Raw genomic sequence first — 17,171 nt, 5'->3', positions numbered from 1 at the left:
GGTAGAGGTGACTCTCGAGCAGCCACCTGACCAAAGGGAGGGAGGGAGCCATGGGAACAACAGCAGCAAGGAGTCCAGGAATATAGGGAATTTTAAAGACCTATTTAACCAGCATGTAGATCGAGAGACGGAAACGAAGCGTGGATCCTGCCCTCCTGATGGCAACCTGTGCCCTGACTTTTGAGCAAAGCCCAGCCAGGATGTAGGGTGAGCTGGGCACGTTTGAGGAATGTCAAAGAGGCCCCATTTTTTTGTATGTCATACTGTGATGAACACTTTTTTAAAAAACTGTGATACAATATACATGACATAAACTTGACCACTTTAACCCTTTTTAAGTATATGGTAGCGGCATTAAGCACACTGTCACTGTTGGGCAACCGTTAGCACTACTCCTCTCCAGCACGTTTCATCTTCCCAAATGGAAACTCTGTACCCATTAAACAACAACTTCCCATTCCTTTCTCCCTCCAGCCCCTGGTAGCCACCATTCGACTTTCTCTGTGATGAGCATTTTAAATGCATCATCTCATTTAATCCTCAAAACAACTGGAGGCCGTAGGTTTTGCTGTCACGCCCATTCTCCAGATGGGGACACTTGGAGGAAACTGTCCAAGGTCACACAGCTTCCAAGCAGAGGAGGCAGACCTCAGACCGCAGTTTCCCTGGCTCAGCTCCCGCTCTTAACCGCCTACCTGGTGAGGGTGAAGGATGCCGTTCTGCTGTCCCTCTGATGGCCTGGAGATGGGTCGGGAGGGTTTAGTGAGGATTACAGGCCACGTGAGATGCTTTTCTTGCTGGGGCAGGAGGGGGTTTTGGTCCTGCCTGTCTGGAAGGAAGGGGCTGCTGCCAAGAGCTACGGGTTGGGGGCTGGGGGGAAGGTAGGTGATCGACATCTGTCTACCTCACTCCTTTCCCACCTGGGTCTTCGGAGCTGCCTTTCAGGGGATGCTCAGCTGCCCTGAGTGGATGAGCACGAGCGTCTTAGGTGCCTGGCATCCAGCCTGCCAAGGAGCACTGTCCCCATCTGTTATTACTAGGACATAACACAGCATTAGGTGCTGCAAAAGGAATCACCCAGGAAGATCAAATGACACAGATACAACTCTGCAGCTGGCATCAGAAGGAAAAGACAAAACAAAGTGAAAGGGTATCACAATGGGACAGGCTCGCTTCCAGGACCAGAAGTGTATTTTTGAGGATGGGGTGCACACAGAGTTGGGATAGAGCGGCTCTAGCTACTGTAGCTGTTGCTGGGGCCACGGCAACCTGCTGTGTTCTGATACCCAGGTCACTGGAAGAGCTGGTAGTTTCCTGGTTTGAGTGGTCTGGGCTTTGATGCCAGGGAGTCCTGAGTTCCATTCCTGCTCTACCACTTACAAGCCGAAAGAGCTTGGGGAAGTCGCCTTACCCCTCCGAGTCTATTTCCTTCCTTGCAAACATAATCATACCATCTATTCAGGGTTGGTGCGAGGATCAATGAGATAAAGTATGTAGGATGCCTAAACAGTGTCTGGTACATAGTTGGTGCTCAATAAACGTTCACTCCTTGCCTGGGTGGAGCACGAGCTTGCACCCACCGGCCAGGAACCAAGCCTCACCACGGTCAGCCCCACTGCCCACCTGCTGGCTTCTCCTTGCTACCCATTGAGTTCAGTCCTTGATTTGGGAACTCTTGCTACACCATTTGATGTTCAGATTAAGTGGGGAGAGGCCGTATTTAGGAGTATTGGAATTGTGGGGAGCAGCCTGGCAACCCTCCCTCTTATCTTTTGTTGGGGGGACTCCCTTGCATGCAGAGATATTGGAAGGCAGGATACTGCCTGTGCCTCGCCTCCTACGGCGCAAGCCGAGGTCCCACCCAGGACTTTGAATCCGGAATGAAGGTAAAGCTGAAGGGCGGGTCACAATCGTTTCAGGGCAGTGGCACCCAGCCCTTGGAGCCCCTGTGGTGCCTGCCCATGTCCTAATCCAGGTCTTCAGTCTCCTGCTGATTCTGTGAACACCCCAGGTGCTTTCAACAAGATCCCTTTCCACGTGGGACAAGCAACCAATTTCTATTGCTCGCAAGTAAGAACACTGAGTACTCACAAGTTCTTTTCAGGTCAATCTGGGGGGACTTCAAGGGGCATTGGGATGGCAGGAGTTACTAGAATGATGGGACACAGCTGACTAGGAAAGGCACTGGCTCAACCTTAGTGCCACCCTGTCCTCCCTACAGCTGGGTAGTGGGTGGTTAATTGGGGCATTTGCACTGTCAGCTCCAGGCAGCAGCTGAGATTTTTCTTCCGTTTGGTTGTTTTTGTTTGTGTTGGTAAGTCTTTTCCACTTACAACCCCCCGCCAAGGTTAAGGCTTTTTTTAATATCTCTCCCACAGAGTCACAGGTGTCTAAACCACCCAAGACAAAAATAGCACTCCATTCTTCTCACAGTATCCCCAAGACATGGAGACCTACTGTCCCCAGTCACCCATTCTGATGTTTGCTGCCTTGCCATCAGCCCATTTTCCTTACACGGATTGTAACTTCTCCATGAAAGCCCTTTGGGGGGTAATAAAATCATTGCTCAACCTTCTCGTCCCTGAGTGCCAATGGTGGGTAACCTCAGCTCCCACAGGGCCAGGCCCTTAAACGAACGCGAAGTGTGAGGGTATGAGCATACAGTGTATGTTGCACCCAGCAGGAAAGGGGGTAGGCCGGAAAAACAGGCCTGGAAATTCAGCCACCCCTCTCTTACTGACGGTTGCACCCAATGGAATATGGGCTGCATTTTGAGAGAGCTTATGCATTTTCCAAAGAAGCTAGAAATCTAGAGGTATAAGTAAAATTCCTGATTTTTTAAAATGTTGGCAACTAATTTGAGTTTTTAAAAACTGTAAGCCAAAACAATACCTCTGTGGGCTGGATGTGGCCTAGGGGCTACAAGATTGCAGAGCCTACATTAAGTGCCTGGGACCTGGTCTGCATCCTTCGGTACTTATGACCAGTACTGACCTGAGACTGGTTACCCAGGCCCCAGGCTTTAGTTGGTCCTGCTCTGGTCCTGTCTCTTCCTCACAGGGCTAGGAGTTCGAGCCAAGGGAGAATGACCATGATCCTTCTAGACCATGCTCCTGGTACTCTGGACACTGGAAATCCCCGCTCAAACGGCCCCCAGCCTGCTTCCAGGGGCTGTGTGGACCCCCATCCTTCCAAGGCAGCTGGCACCGCCGGTCGTGGGCATCTTCAAGCCTGAGGGATGGCTCATTGCAGGGTGGAGGCTGTGTCCCTATGAATGCACTGTGAGTCCCCCTTTGGTATGGGATGGAGTAGGGTTTGAACGGAAGGGGCAGGGCTGCCAACCAGGGTCCTGCATTCGTACTCTTGTCCCTGGCCAGGCAGTTGGTAGGGGTGGGCCTGCTTGTCACTGCCCAGCGTGGCTCACTGATTACCATTGACCCTGGGCCCAGCATTGCGTGCATCGTGGCATTTAACTAACTCAGGGTGCTTACAAGCCGTAGTCCCTTTCACAGAGGAAGAAACCAAGGTGCCGAGGAGTGAAATAAGTTGCCCACAAGCTAGTGAGTGGCAGAGCCAGGATTTGAACCAGACAGCAGGTAGCACAGCAGACTCGCTCCCGGTCCAGCCACCCTGTGGAGACGCCTGGCGCTCCCCACCCCCACTGGACGGCCAGACCCTCCGCGTCCCCCTCCCCCTCCTCCCCTCACGGCCCGGCCTCCGCGGGGGCGCGGGAACCGCCTGTCGGGTCGCTGAGCCACAGCCTCACAGCTGCCCGGGCCTTCCGCGGCCCCAACCCCCGGCCGGCCCGGGGGCCTGGCGGTGACGGCGGCGCCTGGTAGCGGGGGATTTGGATGCTCGGCCGGCGGCTCCCCCCGCCCGCACCACCTCCGGGGGTTTGGCCGCCGGGACTTATCTCGTTGCCTTCCCGGCATGCCCCGCTCGCAGACGGCCGCCAGTCCCGCGCCCGGACTTTGCCATCGCGGGGGGCCCGGCCGCGGGAGCGCCCCCGCCTGCGTCCCGGAGCCGCAGCCTCAGGTGGGTGAGCCCGGCTCGCCGCGGAGCTGGGGACCGGGGCTCCCCGCGGGCCGCCCCCCGCCAGCCCCTTTGGAGCCGGGTGCGCGGGGCGGGCGGGGGTGCGGGAGAGGAGGGGGAGGGGAGCCCGGCGCCCGCGAGGGGGAAAGGCGGAGCTGCGCGCCCCGGAGCCATCGAGCCCCGCGTGGCGCGAGCCGGGGCGCGTGGGGGTCCCTCCCTAGGTCCTGGGTATGGCGTGGGTGTTCTGGGTGGCCGCGCAGGGGAAAGGAGGGGGGTCTTGAGTCTGTTTTATCCTTGCGGATTTAGAACCCGCTAGAGGGAAACAGAAAAACTCATCCTGAAACTCACAGAGGAGAATACACAAAGAAAAAAGAAAACACACGAAGAAACACTCGTACAGACCGATCACGGAGGGAGACAGCAACAACTCACAGAAAAGCTCCTACACACTCAGGGAAACACACCCGAAACGCACAGGAAGACAGGAAACAAAGCGGGTGGTCTTGGAGACCTGGGGCAGGGGGGGAGGGGGAGGGGAAGGGAAACACCGAGGAAGCAAGAGAGGAGGGGAGGGGGAAAAGAGAAGGAGGGGTGGAGAGGAAAGCTGAGACAGGGAAAAATGAAGAGAGTGAGAAGTGAGAGAAGGAGGAAAGACAAAGGGCTAAAGGAGGTAGCCCTTTAGGAGGGATAGTATAGAGAAACACATCTAGAGAAATGACGCAGGATCCCTCGGCCCCCCCCCCCCCCCCCCCCCCCGCAAACACAGAGATGCAGAGATGAAAAAGGTAGATCCCAGCCTTCTCACCGTGGGCAAGTGAACATCACGTGGGAGAGCAGCTCTGTGAGTCTTCTGAGAAGGCTTCCTTGGCACTTTGTGCCAGTGAAGTCCCCCTGGAAAACTCCTACTCATCCTTCAAAACCCAGCTCAAGCATCACCTGCCCTGGGAGGAAAGCTTTCCTAGACAGTGGCATGTAAGCACTGGCACTCTGTTTTCTGTGTACTTCTGCATGTGACACAGGCACACGGAGTTGAAATGGTTTGTCTGCCTGTCTGCCTCTCCCCCCAGCTCCACAGGTTTTGGGGCCCATGTCTTACTTATCTCCAATCTCCAGAATCCAGTCCAGTGCTTGGTGCATAGTAAATGAACAATAAATACTTATTGAATGATGATCAGGAGCATTTGGACCCTCCAAGACATAGAACATAGCATTAAATCCAAACAGAGAAGATGTACTGTCCTGGAGTCAGAATTCTAGGTCAAAGCACCCTTTTTTGCAGGTGGAAAAATAAAAGCCCAGAGAGGGGAGAAGACTTGCTCAAAAGGACACAAGTAGGAGACCTGCAATGAAATAACATTGTGAATACATGCTTCCCTGAGATGCCATTGTTCCTCTAGCTTATGAGTTTAAGATAGGTGTGGAAGAAAGACCTAAATGAAAGCAGGCAGTGAATAGGCAACAAACACTTTAATACCAGTTGTAAGTTTCCAACGCTGAAACTCACAATCGAAACTTTCCCCAGAATTTTTAGAATTCTCTTTCCTCCTTAGAAAGGACAAGGGAGCTGAACGTCCATCTCAGTTTGAGTGGATGGCTTTCTGCTTCCTGACTACGTAAACTTGGACAAATTACATAACCTCTCTGGACTTCAGTTTTCTCAACTGTAAAATGGGGATACTGATACCCACCTCATAGGATCGTTAGAAGAGTGAACACATACCAAGTGCCTGGTACAGAGTAGACCCTCAGGAACTACAGTCCCACCCTTCTTAGGTGGGTGTTCTTACATGCGCCTGGGGCAGATGTGAAAACAACAGTGCTAGTGGCAATGTTTCCTTTTGTTCCGGGTTGAAAAGGCCATCCCCGTTTAATTGGGGAGCAAATGCTTTTAGTAAAGGAAAAGATCAAATTTGGGGCATGGGTCTTGATTCGGTTCAGGCCCTCAGGTCTCTCCAGGTGACTTCGGGGAACCTAGCTGCCCTCCCCGACGGGGAGGACCCCACCACCACACTACTTAGCGTTGCTTCTTTACCAGGCTGCTCCGCCCTTGTGTCTTTCCAGCTTCAGCCCGTGCGGGGGATTGACCGGGACTGAGGGAGCCACCTGGAAGCATGGAGACCGTGGTGATTGTTGCCATAGGTGTGCTGGCCACCATCTTTCTGGCCTCATTTGCAGCCTTGGTGGTGGTTTGCAGGCAGCGCTACTGCCGGCCTCGAGATCTCCTGCAGCGCTATGATTCCAAGTGAGTGGCCCAGGGAGGGGAAGGAGGAGAGAGGGGCTGTGCCCTGGGGCCCCGACAAAAGAAAAAGAAGTTTGGTGCTGGGCAACTGTCGTTCAGCTTTTTACCTCTAAGATGGTACCCAAAGGCTGTCCTTCCCTATAGAGACCTCAGAGCTTAATAATGGTCGTCAAGCTCCCCCACCATCCGGAGCCACCTCGGACTCTGTCTCTGAACATGTTCACCTAGCACAAATCTCTCCCAAACTGGCCACCTCACTTAGCATTTGGACAGGCCAAATCCCTTTCCAGCCAAACTCATAGGAACAGAAATCCAATGCCCACATTCCAGCCACACATCTAAGCAACAGACACTTGGGGCTGCGAAACCCCAGCATAGGATCGCCTCTCTCTCTGCTCGGATTTCTTCACGTGAAACATACTTTTAAGCAAGATGCCGTTTTCAGTTTAGGGATATTTTAACTGATAGATCCCGAGGGACCCTGGCCACTAAACCCTTAGTTTCTCTTACCCCTCTATCTGAATCCTATCAGCATCTCTGTTGAGTGGTTAATAATTAGTCAGTGCCCATTTGTATGACCCAGGAAAGCTCTGCTGTGGCGTCTCACGTTTTCAAGAACCCTGTTGTAAAGTAGGAGGTATTTTTCCTTCGCCTGCTTCTCTAGTATAACTAGGAGGGGATGGGGTCGTGCCGGTGGGCCAAGGTCGCTCCCAGGAGTTGATTCTGCAGAACAGGTCAGTTTGAGTAACAGGAACTTTAGCTTCTCCATTAAAGGTAGGTGTGAAGGGCGAATAAGTTACAAACGGATATGCTTTTGTCCCCCAGGAGCAGCCCTGTCTAGTACATCTCTGTCATTCTTGTGGTCGTAGCCCTGCCTTTCTGTTAGTGGAGCCTCTTGTTCTGTCTCACTTTTCTTGTGTTTTCGTGCCCCTACTTCCTTGACTCACTGTCTAGCCATGTGCCCTGCCCACAGTGCAGTCCCAGTAGCCTCAGGTTTGGCTCCAGGGCAAGCCCCTGCTTTAACTTACTCCCTCCCTTTATCCTTTCGGGCGGATATGTGGGCCTCGATGAGGAGAGAGTCAGCAGCGGTCGTCCATCTTGAAACCACTTAGCTGGGCTTTCCTTCCAGGCCCATTGTGGACCTCATCGGCGCCATGGAGACCCAGTCTGAGCCCTCAGAGCTAGAACTGGACGATGTCGTCATCACCAACCCCCACATCGAGGCCATTCTGGAGAACGAAGACTGGATTGAAGATGCCTCGTAAGGCCTTGGGGACCATTTGCTTTCCTGCAGCCGCCTGGGGATGACGACCCAGGCTCCTGGGTGCCCTCGCGTGGCCTCCTTTTCCAGAGCCCTCGACTGAGCACCCAGGAGCGCTGTCACTGCACCGAGGAGCACTGTGTCATGTGCCGCTCTTTCCCCTGCCTTCACTGTGGAGGGAACTTAGAATATGACACCACGGTGTTTGTCCTTGCTCTCCCCATTTCGTAGACCTGAACACTGAGGCCCACAGATGTGAGGCAGAGTTATTCTAAAGTCACCCTGATGTGCTTGGGTTATCCTTGGGGCGCCTGTGAATTTGACCCTCAGGCTCCAGGGATGCTGCCTTTGTCTCCAGTGTCTCCCTCGGAGATCCCTCCACCCACCAGGAGGTGCTGTAGCTTGAGAAGAGTGTGCCGCTCCCTTTCCTGCCACTCAGCCGTTCATTCACTGGGCAGATGTTTACAGGTGTGATGTGCGGGCTCTGGGCCAGGCACTGCAGCTGTGGAACTGTGGTGGAGGCAGAATTCTACTAAAATACAGTATTTCAGAAATGATGGAGGGGGGGGGGTCTCTGTGCGCGGTGCAGCGGACACGCGGAGGAGGCGGCATCTAGAGCTGCCTGGCCGGAGGTGGGGCTGGATTTCGTGAAGGCTTTCCCGGAGTGGGTGCCTTTTGTCCTGGGTCCTTTTCTGGCCGCACCATGCGGCGTGCAGAACTTCCCCCACCAGGGATTGAACTCGTGCCCCCTGCAGTGGAAGTGCGGAGTCTTAACCACCGGACCGCCCAGGCTGAGGATACCGGGAAGGCTTCCCTGGGTGGAGGAAACAGTCTCAGAAGCTCAGAGCTCTAAAACAGCATGGTTGGGTGCGGGAGAGGAAAGGGAAAGATGGGACAGAAGGTGCCTCCCGGTTTAGCTCCTGGGCTTGTTCGTTTAATCGCTGGGGCACCCCTGTTCTCAGGTGGTGTCCAGCTGTGCCCACTGGTCAGAACTGGATGAAGCATGGAGGTGGTGGCTGGAGGGAGGTGGGCCTGTACTGACAAATGCTTCTTGTCTCCCCAGGGGTCTCATGTCCCACTGCATTGCCATCTTGAAGGTAATACTCTGCGGTTTCCCCAGGAGGATAAGGGGTGCTCACCAAAGCATCTGTGTCCACAGACTGTCCGAGGGGAAGGAACTTTGGGAAGAGCGCTGACCTGTGCAGGAGGCCCTTTTGTAACATGCCTGACAGTTGGAGTTTCTACTGTTCACTTCTGCTGCCCCTGGATGGTCTGTTCTGCTTTAGAATTCTCAAGGCCCTTTCCACCTGGTCCTCATACAGGCAGTCACTGACCACATTTTCACTGACCGTGGAGAAAGCTGTGTGCAGAATAGAGACTGTGTTTAGGGGAAGGCGGGGCTTCTCAGCTTCTCCGGGGCACTTTCTTTCATGAACAGAGAGCTCAGCCCTCCACAGCAAGTTGAGTTCTGTACTGGGGCTTCTGCAGTTACTAGAAAGTTCACCAGCCCTCTTTGACTGTGACAGTAGTCAGCCAAATGGGACAATCAGTGTTAAAAAAAAGCCAAACCGTGAGTACTTCAACTTGAAGGCAGACTTTTTCTTCTAATGCCTGCAGCCTCCAGGACAGGGTGGAGAGTTGCATCCAATTTGCATTTGGGGAAATTTTTATAGTTTGGGGTGATTTTTATAGTTTTGGCATTTGGTTTTCAATTCTTGCCTGATGCTCTCCTACTTAATAGGATAATAATAATATTGAAATGTTTGGCCAATGGCAAATATCGTTCATTTCAGTAACCTGGCGAACCACACATTTCTCTTTCTGTCTAGCAATTATTCAGGATTTCAAAAAAGACAGCTTTAAGTGTCATTCAGTACAAAATATTAAAAAGTCTTTCATCCCACCTCTCCTTCAGCTGTTCTCTTGGGGGACAAAGAAGAGCCTGGTGGGACATTGTTGTCCCAGAGTCCGAGCTTGTTATTGAATCCCAAGGATCTCTTGGGGGTATAGATGTGGTTACAGATGGAGATACATGGGTCTAATGTCTAGAACAATGACACCATGTTACATCCCCCTTCTCCCAACCAGGGTGTGTCCTGGCTCTGGGTTTTGTCCCCTGCCCTTGCCTATTGGAGGAGGGGGAATGAATGACAGCTGAGGTGTGGGTTAAATCAGCCAGAAGGTGTCTTATTGGATTGGACTCAGTGGTCCATCCTGAGCTCCTTAGATCAAAGGAGAGCCTCTCGTCTTCCTCTTGGGATCCCGAGGCCCTTTTGCTGGGCCACGTGCCCTTGAATCCCTGTGATGGGGCCTTGAGGGAAGGGCCTGGGCTCCCTCCTTGGTGGTTGTTGGGCTTCTTTCTGCCTCTCTTTTCCAGCCCCAAGTATAAGGCAAGTGATGGAACTTCTTTGCCAGGGCCTGAAGCACATCCAGGTTCTGACATCGGGGAGGTGCGAAAGTGGGGAGCAAAACTTTGGGGGCGGCCAGCATGGTTGGTGGACGATGAAAGAGGCCACGTGTCCTAGTCTTGCTGTTTTCCTGCTTTTTTTCCAAGGCCCTTTTATCATCATCTTGACAAACATGGGAAAATGTTACCCTAGAAAAGTGCTGAAATAAGTTCCACTTTTGGAGGATGTGCTTAAAGGGAACAGTTGCCCTTTGTCCGTCCATAGTTCTGAGGGTGCCCATGGCGATCTTTATCGCTTTGGAAGACGAAGCCAGGAGGTGAAGGAATCGAGAGAGAAAATAGGTTTTTGCCCTTAAGTGAGAAGGTGAAATTAGAGCACATGATTTTTCTTAGACAGATTATTTCAGCTCAGACTTCTCTAAGCCGAAACCCTGACCCTGATCTGAGGTTCCCACCCCTCCCTCCTCACCCGGCCGTGTCCTGGGGTTTGCCTCTTCCATCCCATTTCCTCTCATCTCTGTGTACTTTTCACTTCAATCTGTCCGTTAGGTTAGGGGGCTCAGCTGTGAGATGGGGGGCGTGTTTGGCTTTGTGGGGTTGGCAGAAGCCCTCGGGGGGAGCTGGGTCCCTCCTGATCACCTCTCTCCTCCCTGCTGTGGTAGATTTGTCACACTCTCACGGAAAAACTTGTTGCCATGACAATGGGCTCGGGGGCCAAGATGAAGACCTCAGCCAGTGTCAGTGACATCATCGTGGTGGCCAAGCGGATCAGCCCCAGGTGAGGTCCCCATACTCCTCGGGGGAGGGGAAGAGGAGGGGCCAGCAGCTGGGATGGGGGGAAGACCAGGCTCTCCTGAGACACTCCAGGGGCAACTTGAGTGGTTTATGTCCTACACATTCCCAGGGCACCCAGGAGGGTTTAGACGCTGAGAGGCTTTCAGGCTAAGGCGGTGTCAAACGGCTCCCCTCCCCTCCAGAGTGCCCCCTCCTGTAGGCTTTTTGGGAAATGCCAGCACATGACTAGTGCTGACTGGCTCCTTCTTCCTCGGTCCCATGCCAGCCAGGGCTGCTTTCCTTCCTTTTGCCACACCTTCTTCCTGGGCTCCGGACCAGCAAGCACATTTCCCACTGGTGCCCACACCCCTGTGTGCAGTGACCTCCTGGCTGGCGTCTGTACTGTAGACCAGCTCCTCGTCTCTGTGCTGTCACCCCCGGCCCCATCCAGGGCCCAGCCAGCAGCCTCCAGGACCGGGTGGGAGGTGAAGAGATCATTCAGATCTCCCAAATTCCAGGCTGTCTGCAGAATACCGTGTGGGAGGCAAGCAGCAGGATTGTAGTCAACAGCTCCACCCCCTCATTTGGGCTCGATCTGGTGAAGAAAATAAAGCCCTCCTCTTAGAGGGAAGGGTGGTACTAAGTTGGTGCTGCCATCTGGTGGCTGGCACGTGGATGTGCCTGAGTTGGGAGTTTTTCCGAGTTGAGGAAGTTCCAGGGGTCCTCGCTTTCCACGTTGCCGTGGCCTCGGGTAGATCACGAGGAACCAGCCCTTGGAGGGAACATGAAAGAGTTGGTACACTTGAACTCTGCCCAGGGAGTTCAGTGAGTTGAGAACGTGGGAGGGAGATAATCCCGAGGAGTTCCTGGCTTTCTCTGGCGCTGCCCCGGGTGGGTGTGGCTACTTGAGTGGCATCAGCCTAGGTCGGCCCTTGGCCTGAAGACCCCGACCCAGGCTCTGGGCAGGCAGGCACCAGACCTTCCTCTGGCCTCCCGTGATTGGTAGAGGCTGCACTGCTCATATCTGCTGGACCTTCGTCATGCTTCTTGTTACTTCTGAGAGCCATCCCAGGGGCCAGACGAATTCACGTGACCCCAGGTTACAAGGCAGCATCACCAGGAGGGCTCGGAGGAGCAAAGAGATTGAGATTTCTGAGTCCCAGTGAAGTCCTGGGTGGTCAGGATTAGCAGTGGTGCTAGAGCCAGGGTGTGGCATCGCTCAGAGGGCAGACCTCACCTGGTGCTCACTGGCCCGTCCTACAGAGCACCTGGATTGCTTCCAGAATGATCCCTGCCATAAATCAGTCAGGGGCCTTGCTTTCTCCTTTTGCCCTCACACTTTCTCCTTCTGGCGGTTTTTTGTCTCCACTGTTTTTCTTGCTCCATTTATTCCATATAGTGTGTTGACAGCATGTTAGTTTCAAGAAGAGTGGCTTCAGCCGCAGGGCAGAGAAAGGGGCTGGCTAAGATGGGCACTGAGTGACCACACCTCTGTACTTCCGCACCAGCCCCTCAGTCCCAAGACAGGGACTTTCAAGGGCATCTGTTTTCAAGTGCCTTTGGGAATCAAACAATACATCGTTATTTTTTGCTTCTTGACTATCAGGTGGTCCAAGAGCAAGGATTTGGATGAAAACCTTGAACCATGTAAATGAGAATGAGTAGTAGCTCCTTCTAGAATTTGATTAAAAGAAAATTAACCATGAACTGTACCATGTGCTAAAAGAAATCCAATGGAGTAGTTTGAACCCAAATTAAACTTGGAGGTTTTTTTTAGTGTTCTATGTAACTACCTTTAACCATTTTAAAAAAATTAAATGTAAAAGTAATAAACACTTGTAAAAGTTAAAACACTGCAGAAATAGAGTATCTGAAAAGTGAAGGACCCCCTAATTCCACCCCATCCTAATTCCTGGAGGTAATCACTGTTGACTGGTGAGTATTCCTCCAGACTGCCCCTGCCCACTGCATTTCACAGCTTTTGTTTATTCATTTTTATGCAAATGAGGTCAATTAGACTTTACATATTGTTTGGCAATATGCTATTTTAATGTAGTAGTATATCTTTTTTTAAAAAAATAAATTTATTTATTTATTTTTGACTGCATTGGGTCTTCGTTGCTGTGCGCGGGATTTCTCTAGTTGCGGCGAGCCGGGGTTACTCTTGGTTGTGGTGCGAGGGCTTCTCATTGCAGTGGCTTCTCTTGTTGCAGAGCATGGACTCTAGGTGTGCGGGCTTCAGTAGCTGTGGCACGCGGGCTCAGTAGTTGTGGCACATGGGCTTAGTTGCTCTGCGACACGTGGGATCTTCCCGGACCAGGGCTCGAACCCGTGTCCCCTGCATTGGCAGGCGGATTCTTAACCACTGTGCCACCAGGGAAGTCCAAATGTTGTCGTATATCTTGAACATCATTCCAGATGTGCGAACTTGTACTTTTTAGACCATTGGAGCTTAAACAAAACCAGAAGAAATATTCTCTAAACTGAATCTTAAGTCTTTCTGTTTAAGTCCCTGTCTGAGAATGCAGTTAAAGTCCCTAAAGACTGGGTCTGGAATATCAAAAGAGAACCATAGGGATAAGGAAAGAAAGGAAGGAGGAAAGGCCATAGGAAAAGCGAAATACTGAAAACCTTTTGCCTCCCCCCAGAGTGGACGATGTTGTGAAGTCAATGTACCCGCCATTGGACCCGAAGCTCCTGGATGCCCGGTGAGAGGGGTGGAGTGGGCGAGTGTCTTTTCATGCTGGGGGCTCCCGGTGTTATCAGATCTGTGAGGTCGGCTCTTCAGGTTGTGGAGGAGAGAGCTGTGTTGGTGGGTTCCCAAGGCTGCCTGGGCTTTGGGTAATGGTCAGCCAACCAGCGAACAAAGCCTGGCTGGATGCTGGAGGCCAGGGCTCTTCCTGAAACCCCAGAGGAGGAAGAGCCAGTCTTAGATGTTGAATTTTTGTGATTAAATGTCCACACAGGCCAAGTCCTATCTGCACCTTCCCTCCCTCCCACTTCCCCCATAGCTCTGTCTGCTCTTTGGGTGCCGGAAGCAGACATGCCTCAGCCGTGAGTGCCGCCCAGTGGGTCGCTGGTATGGGTGGTAGGCAGGAAATGAGAATGCAAGTGACAGGTCAGCTAAAGCTGTGCTCACCTTCCACAGGACGTACCCAGGAACCCCTGTCTCATGATCCTCCCCTAATACGCAGAGTGTACTTAGGCTTTTGAGATTATGTTCCTCTACCAGTTATAAACCCACTTAAAAAAAAAATGTTCCTTTGTCTCTCAGATTTATATGACTGTTTCACAGGCCCACTGTGTAATAATTTTCAGACAGGCTGTGGGTCACGGCAATTCAGTTGGTCTCTCCGCCCCACTCCTGTTACTGCCCAGCTGTGTTCATGGGCTAGTCGTCTGTAATGCATTCCCAAATGCACTGTGCACACTCACTCTATAGAAGATATTCTGCACTGAATCTTTCAATACTGAAAAAAAAAAAAAAGCCGCCTCCTCAATTTAGTTTGCAATTAAATGATTTAGGTTGCGGTAAACCAGCCCTGGGCCTCATTGATTCAGAATCATTAAGTGATGCCCAAGGTGGGGTATGAATATCCTGTCTTCAAGGGGGCAGCAGCTGGGGATGTGCTTATCCAATTGACTAGATCCAAATTGTCCCACAAAACCCTCTTCTGGGAGATGTTAATGGATGTGTTGCAGAAAGTGGGCTCCCAGTCTTAAATAAGTTAGTGAGACTCAGAGTATTGCATTCTCCCCTTAGAGATTTATCACGTGCATCATCTGAGAAGGGCTTCAGTTACCTTTGTTTAACCCAGATGTTCCCAACTTTCTTTGAGCATCGAACCCTCTTTAAATTACATGTTCAGCAACCTCCTAAGGAAGGGACTCCAGCTTGGGGAACACCAGTCTAGACTCTATCCCTTTGGGCTTTGGGGCAAAGTCCCTTAGATTCTTCGGAACCTGATCCTGTTGTTTTTTCTAGGACAACTGCCCTGCTCCTGTCTGTCAGTCACCTGGTGCTGGTGACCAGGAACGCCTGCCACCTGACCGGGGGCCTGGATTGGATTGACCAGTCGCTGTCAGCTGCTGAGGAGCACTTGGAAGTCCTTCGAGAAGCAGCCCTGGCTTCAGAGCCAGATAAAGGTCTCCCAGGCCCTGAAGGCTTCCTGCAGGAGCAGTCGGCCATTTAGTGCCTACCAGCCAGCAGCTGGTCACAGGGCCAGCCTGCTGCCATGGCTGGGTGGCTCAGCTGTGCCTTCTACTTCTTCCTGTAGAGTTAGTTGTTCTCCACGGCTGGGGAGTCCAGCTGTGTGTGTGTAGTAAAGCAGTCGATGCCTCTGTTGTAGTTACAAGTGGTGGCTGGTGAGTGGCAGTCTAATCCCACAGTTAGGGGAGATGACAGTCACCATCTGTACAGCAGAGCTTTGAATACTGGAGGACTGTAAGCTTTATTTAGCTCACCTAGTGTTTTCAAGAAAATCCAGCCACCATCTAAGAATCAGGAGGTTTCACATTAAATCAGAATGTCTGGTTTCTCTCGAACAATCAGAAGTTGAGGCAACTCTCATCTGCATTTTCCACAGAGGACAATCAATTGGAACTACGTAGGAGTTGCCTCTCTTGACAATACTTGTACTCTCTCACCTGGCCTGTTTCATTTATTTGTATTATCTGCCCAGTCCCTGAGGCATCTGGGTCCCTCCTTCTCTTTACAGGTTTGGGTTTGAAGGTGAGCAACGTAGAGTTGATCATTCCCTTTTTATCATTATGCCTGCAATTTTACCTAGCTATCACTAGGTGGAGAGTAAATGTATACTTAGCTTTCCCTCAATTGTGTGATTGTGTAGTCAAATTCCGATGCACGGTGTGTGGTGGGACGTATTTGTCTGAGGACTGAGGGTGGAAGGAGAGAGGCTAAGAATCCCAAGGATGCCTTGTGTGTATGACTCAAGATATTCAGAGACCCTCCAGAGTTCAGGCAGAGGTGAAGATAACCACCATGAAGTATTTTTTCCACACTACCAGTGACATCCATGAAAGATGGGTCCCCTTTCTTTTGGTATCTGCTTGTTTGGCAAGTACTGAAAGATGAGGGGTATTTTTGTGACTTGAGACCTTTGGGGGACCCAGAATCACAATTGTATAATCCAGACTGCAGCCAAATTCTGTAATTTCCATCACAAGCATATAGATAGCAACACCTGAAATACTTTTTTTCCTCCCAGGATCTCAGAGCCAACCTCATTCTTGGGAGAGGGCCCTGGCTTGGGGGCTGCCTTGGTTCATATCCTATGCTGTTAAGCATGTTTGGAGCTCCATGTCTGTTCCCATTTCATTTTCTGTGTCCTAATTCAAGTCAGCAAATCCCTCAGCCTGATTCTAGAGAACCAGGAACCCATGTTCCCAAGTCCAAGATTGGGGCCTTGTTTGTCATTGAGATGTGTCATCCATCCAATTTCATTCTCTCCTGAAAAGCAAGATGCTTCTCTCCAGCACAGTGCACACCAATTCCCACTTGGGGAGGTGGAGTCAGGAGAGGGAAGCTGGGGCTCAACTCTCATGGAAAGATAGAGGGATTCCTGAGGACAGGGGAGACACCTTACTGGATTGTCCACTCCCATCAGCCCTGAACACATGCTAGGTAACTTTCCTGTCCTGCTGGTGAGCTGTGAATGGGCAGTGTCCACAGAGTCACTGTGACTTTTCTATCTGTGGCCTCCACCAATAGCTATCCAGAGTCCTCCTGTTTTTGTCTTTTCCCCTCCCTTTCAATACCTGCTTTCATAAGCAGACTGGAAACCACCATGCTAAGGTTTCAGTGGCTGCCATGGTTGTCAGTGTCCCTGCATTTTAACCTGGACCAGAGCCCTAAGCCAGAGAGAGCCCTTAATCTCTCAAATACCATCTACAAGGTGTGGGGTTAGAGGTGGAGAAGTTTCCCAGCACCACCTCGCATCTCTGAACCCTGACAAGTCCTGGCCCACCTACTTCCTCGAGCTCTGAGATGCTGCCCTTTTAGTAGTGAGAAGAGGTGGCTGAAGACCTTAGAAGTATCTGCTAGGCTGCAGGATCTCTGATTCCACGGCTGTGTAGCCTTTCTTTTGTTTCCGGTGCAGGACAAATAAGAAGTCTCTGGATCAGGTTGGTGTTGGTGACTGATGGTTGAGGTGGAAGCACTGTCTTTGGGGTGGGACTCTTCTAGCCCTTTGGGAGTTGGCTGAACTTGCCTCCTCATTTGGGAGGGACTGGTTGGCAAGCACTGGGGGTCCAGCCAGGTATGGTTTCCCAGACGATGGACACATCCTGAGGCCCTAGTTCACTAGTGTCTGTGTATATTGTCATAGATCTTCCATGATTTTCTTCCATGACCCCCACCCCCTCTTACCCTGGCGTAGGAGCATCAGACTCAAATTCTGAATGAAGAAGGAATTAGGGATAGGAATTGAGGGTGAAAA

The 17,171-nt window shown here is 51.8% G+C and overlaps 1 protein-coding gene across 1 annotated transcript; it reads left to right on the top strand.

The window, feature by feature from the left end:
- Positions 1-3,773: 3,773 nt before the first annotated feature.
- On the top strand, positions 3,774-15,547 carry TMEM98 (transmembrane protein 98). Its single transcript, XM_059996575.1, has 7 exons — positions 3,774-4,035; positions 6,094-6,274; positions 7,401-7,532; positions 8,596-8,629; positions 10,602-10,717; positions 13,362-13,421; positions 14,699-15,547. The coding sequence occupies exons 2-7, from the start codon at positions 6,144-6,146 to the stop codon at positions 14,904-14,906; spliced, it is 681 nt and encodes a 226-aa protein (XP_059852558.1). The 5' UTR covers positions 3,774-4,035; positions 6,094-6,143; the 3' UTR covers positions 14,907-15,547.
- Positions 15,548-17,171: the final 1,624 nt, after the last annotated feature.

This window comes from Delphinus delphis, chromosome 19, assembly GCF_949987515.2.
Source record: "Delphinus delphis chromosome 19, mDelDel1.2, whole genome shotgun sequence".
Taxonomy (NCBI): Eukaryota; Metazoa; Chordata; class Mammalia; order Artiodactyla; family Delphinidae; genus Delphinus; species Delphinus delphis.
This window is presented reverse-complemented; position numbering and strand designations above follow the sequence as displayed.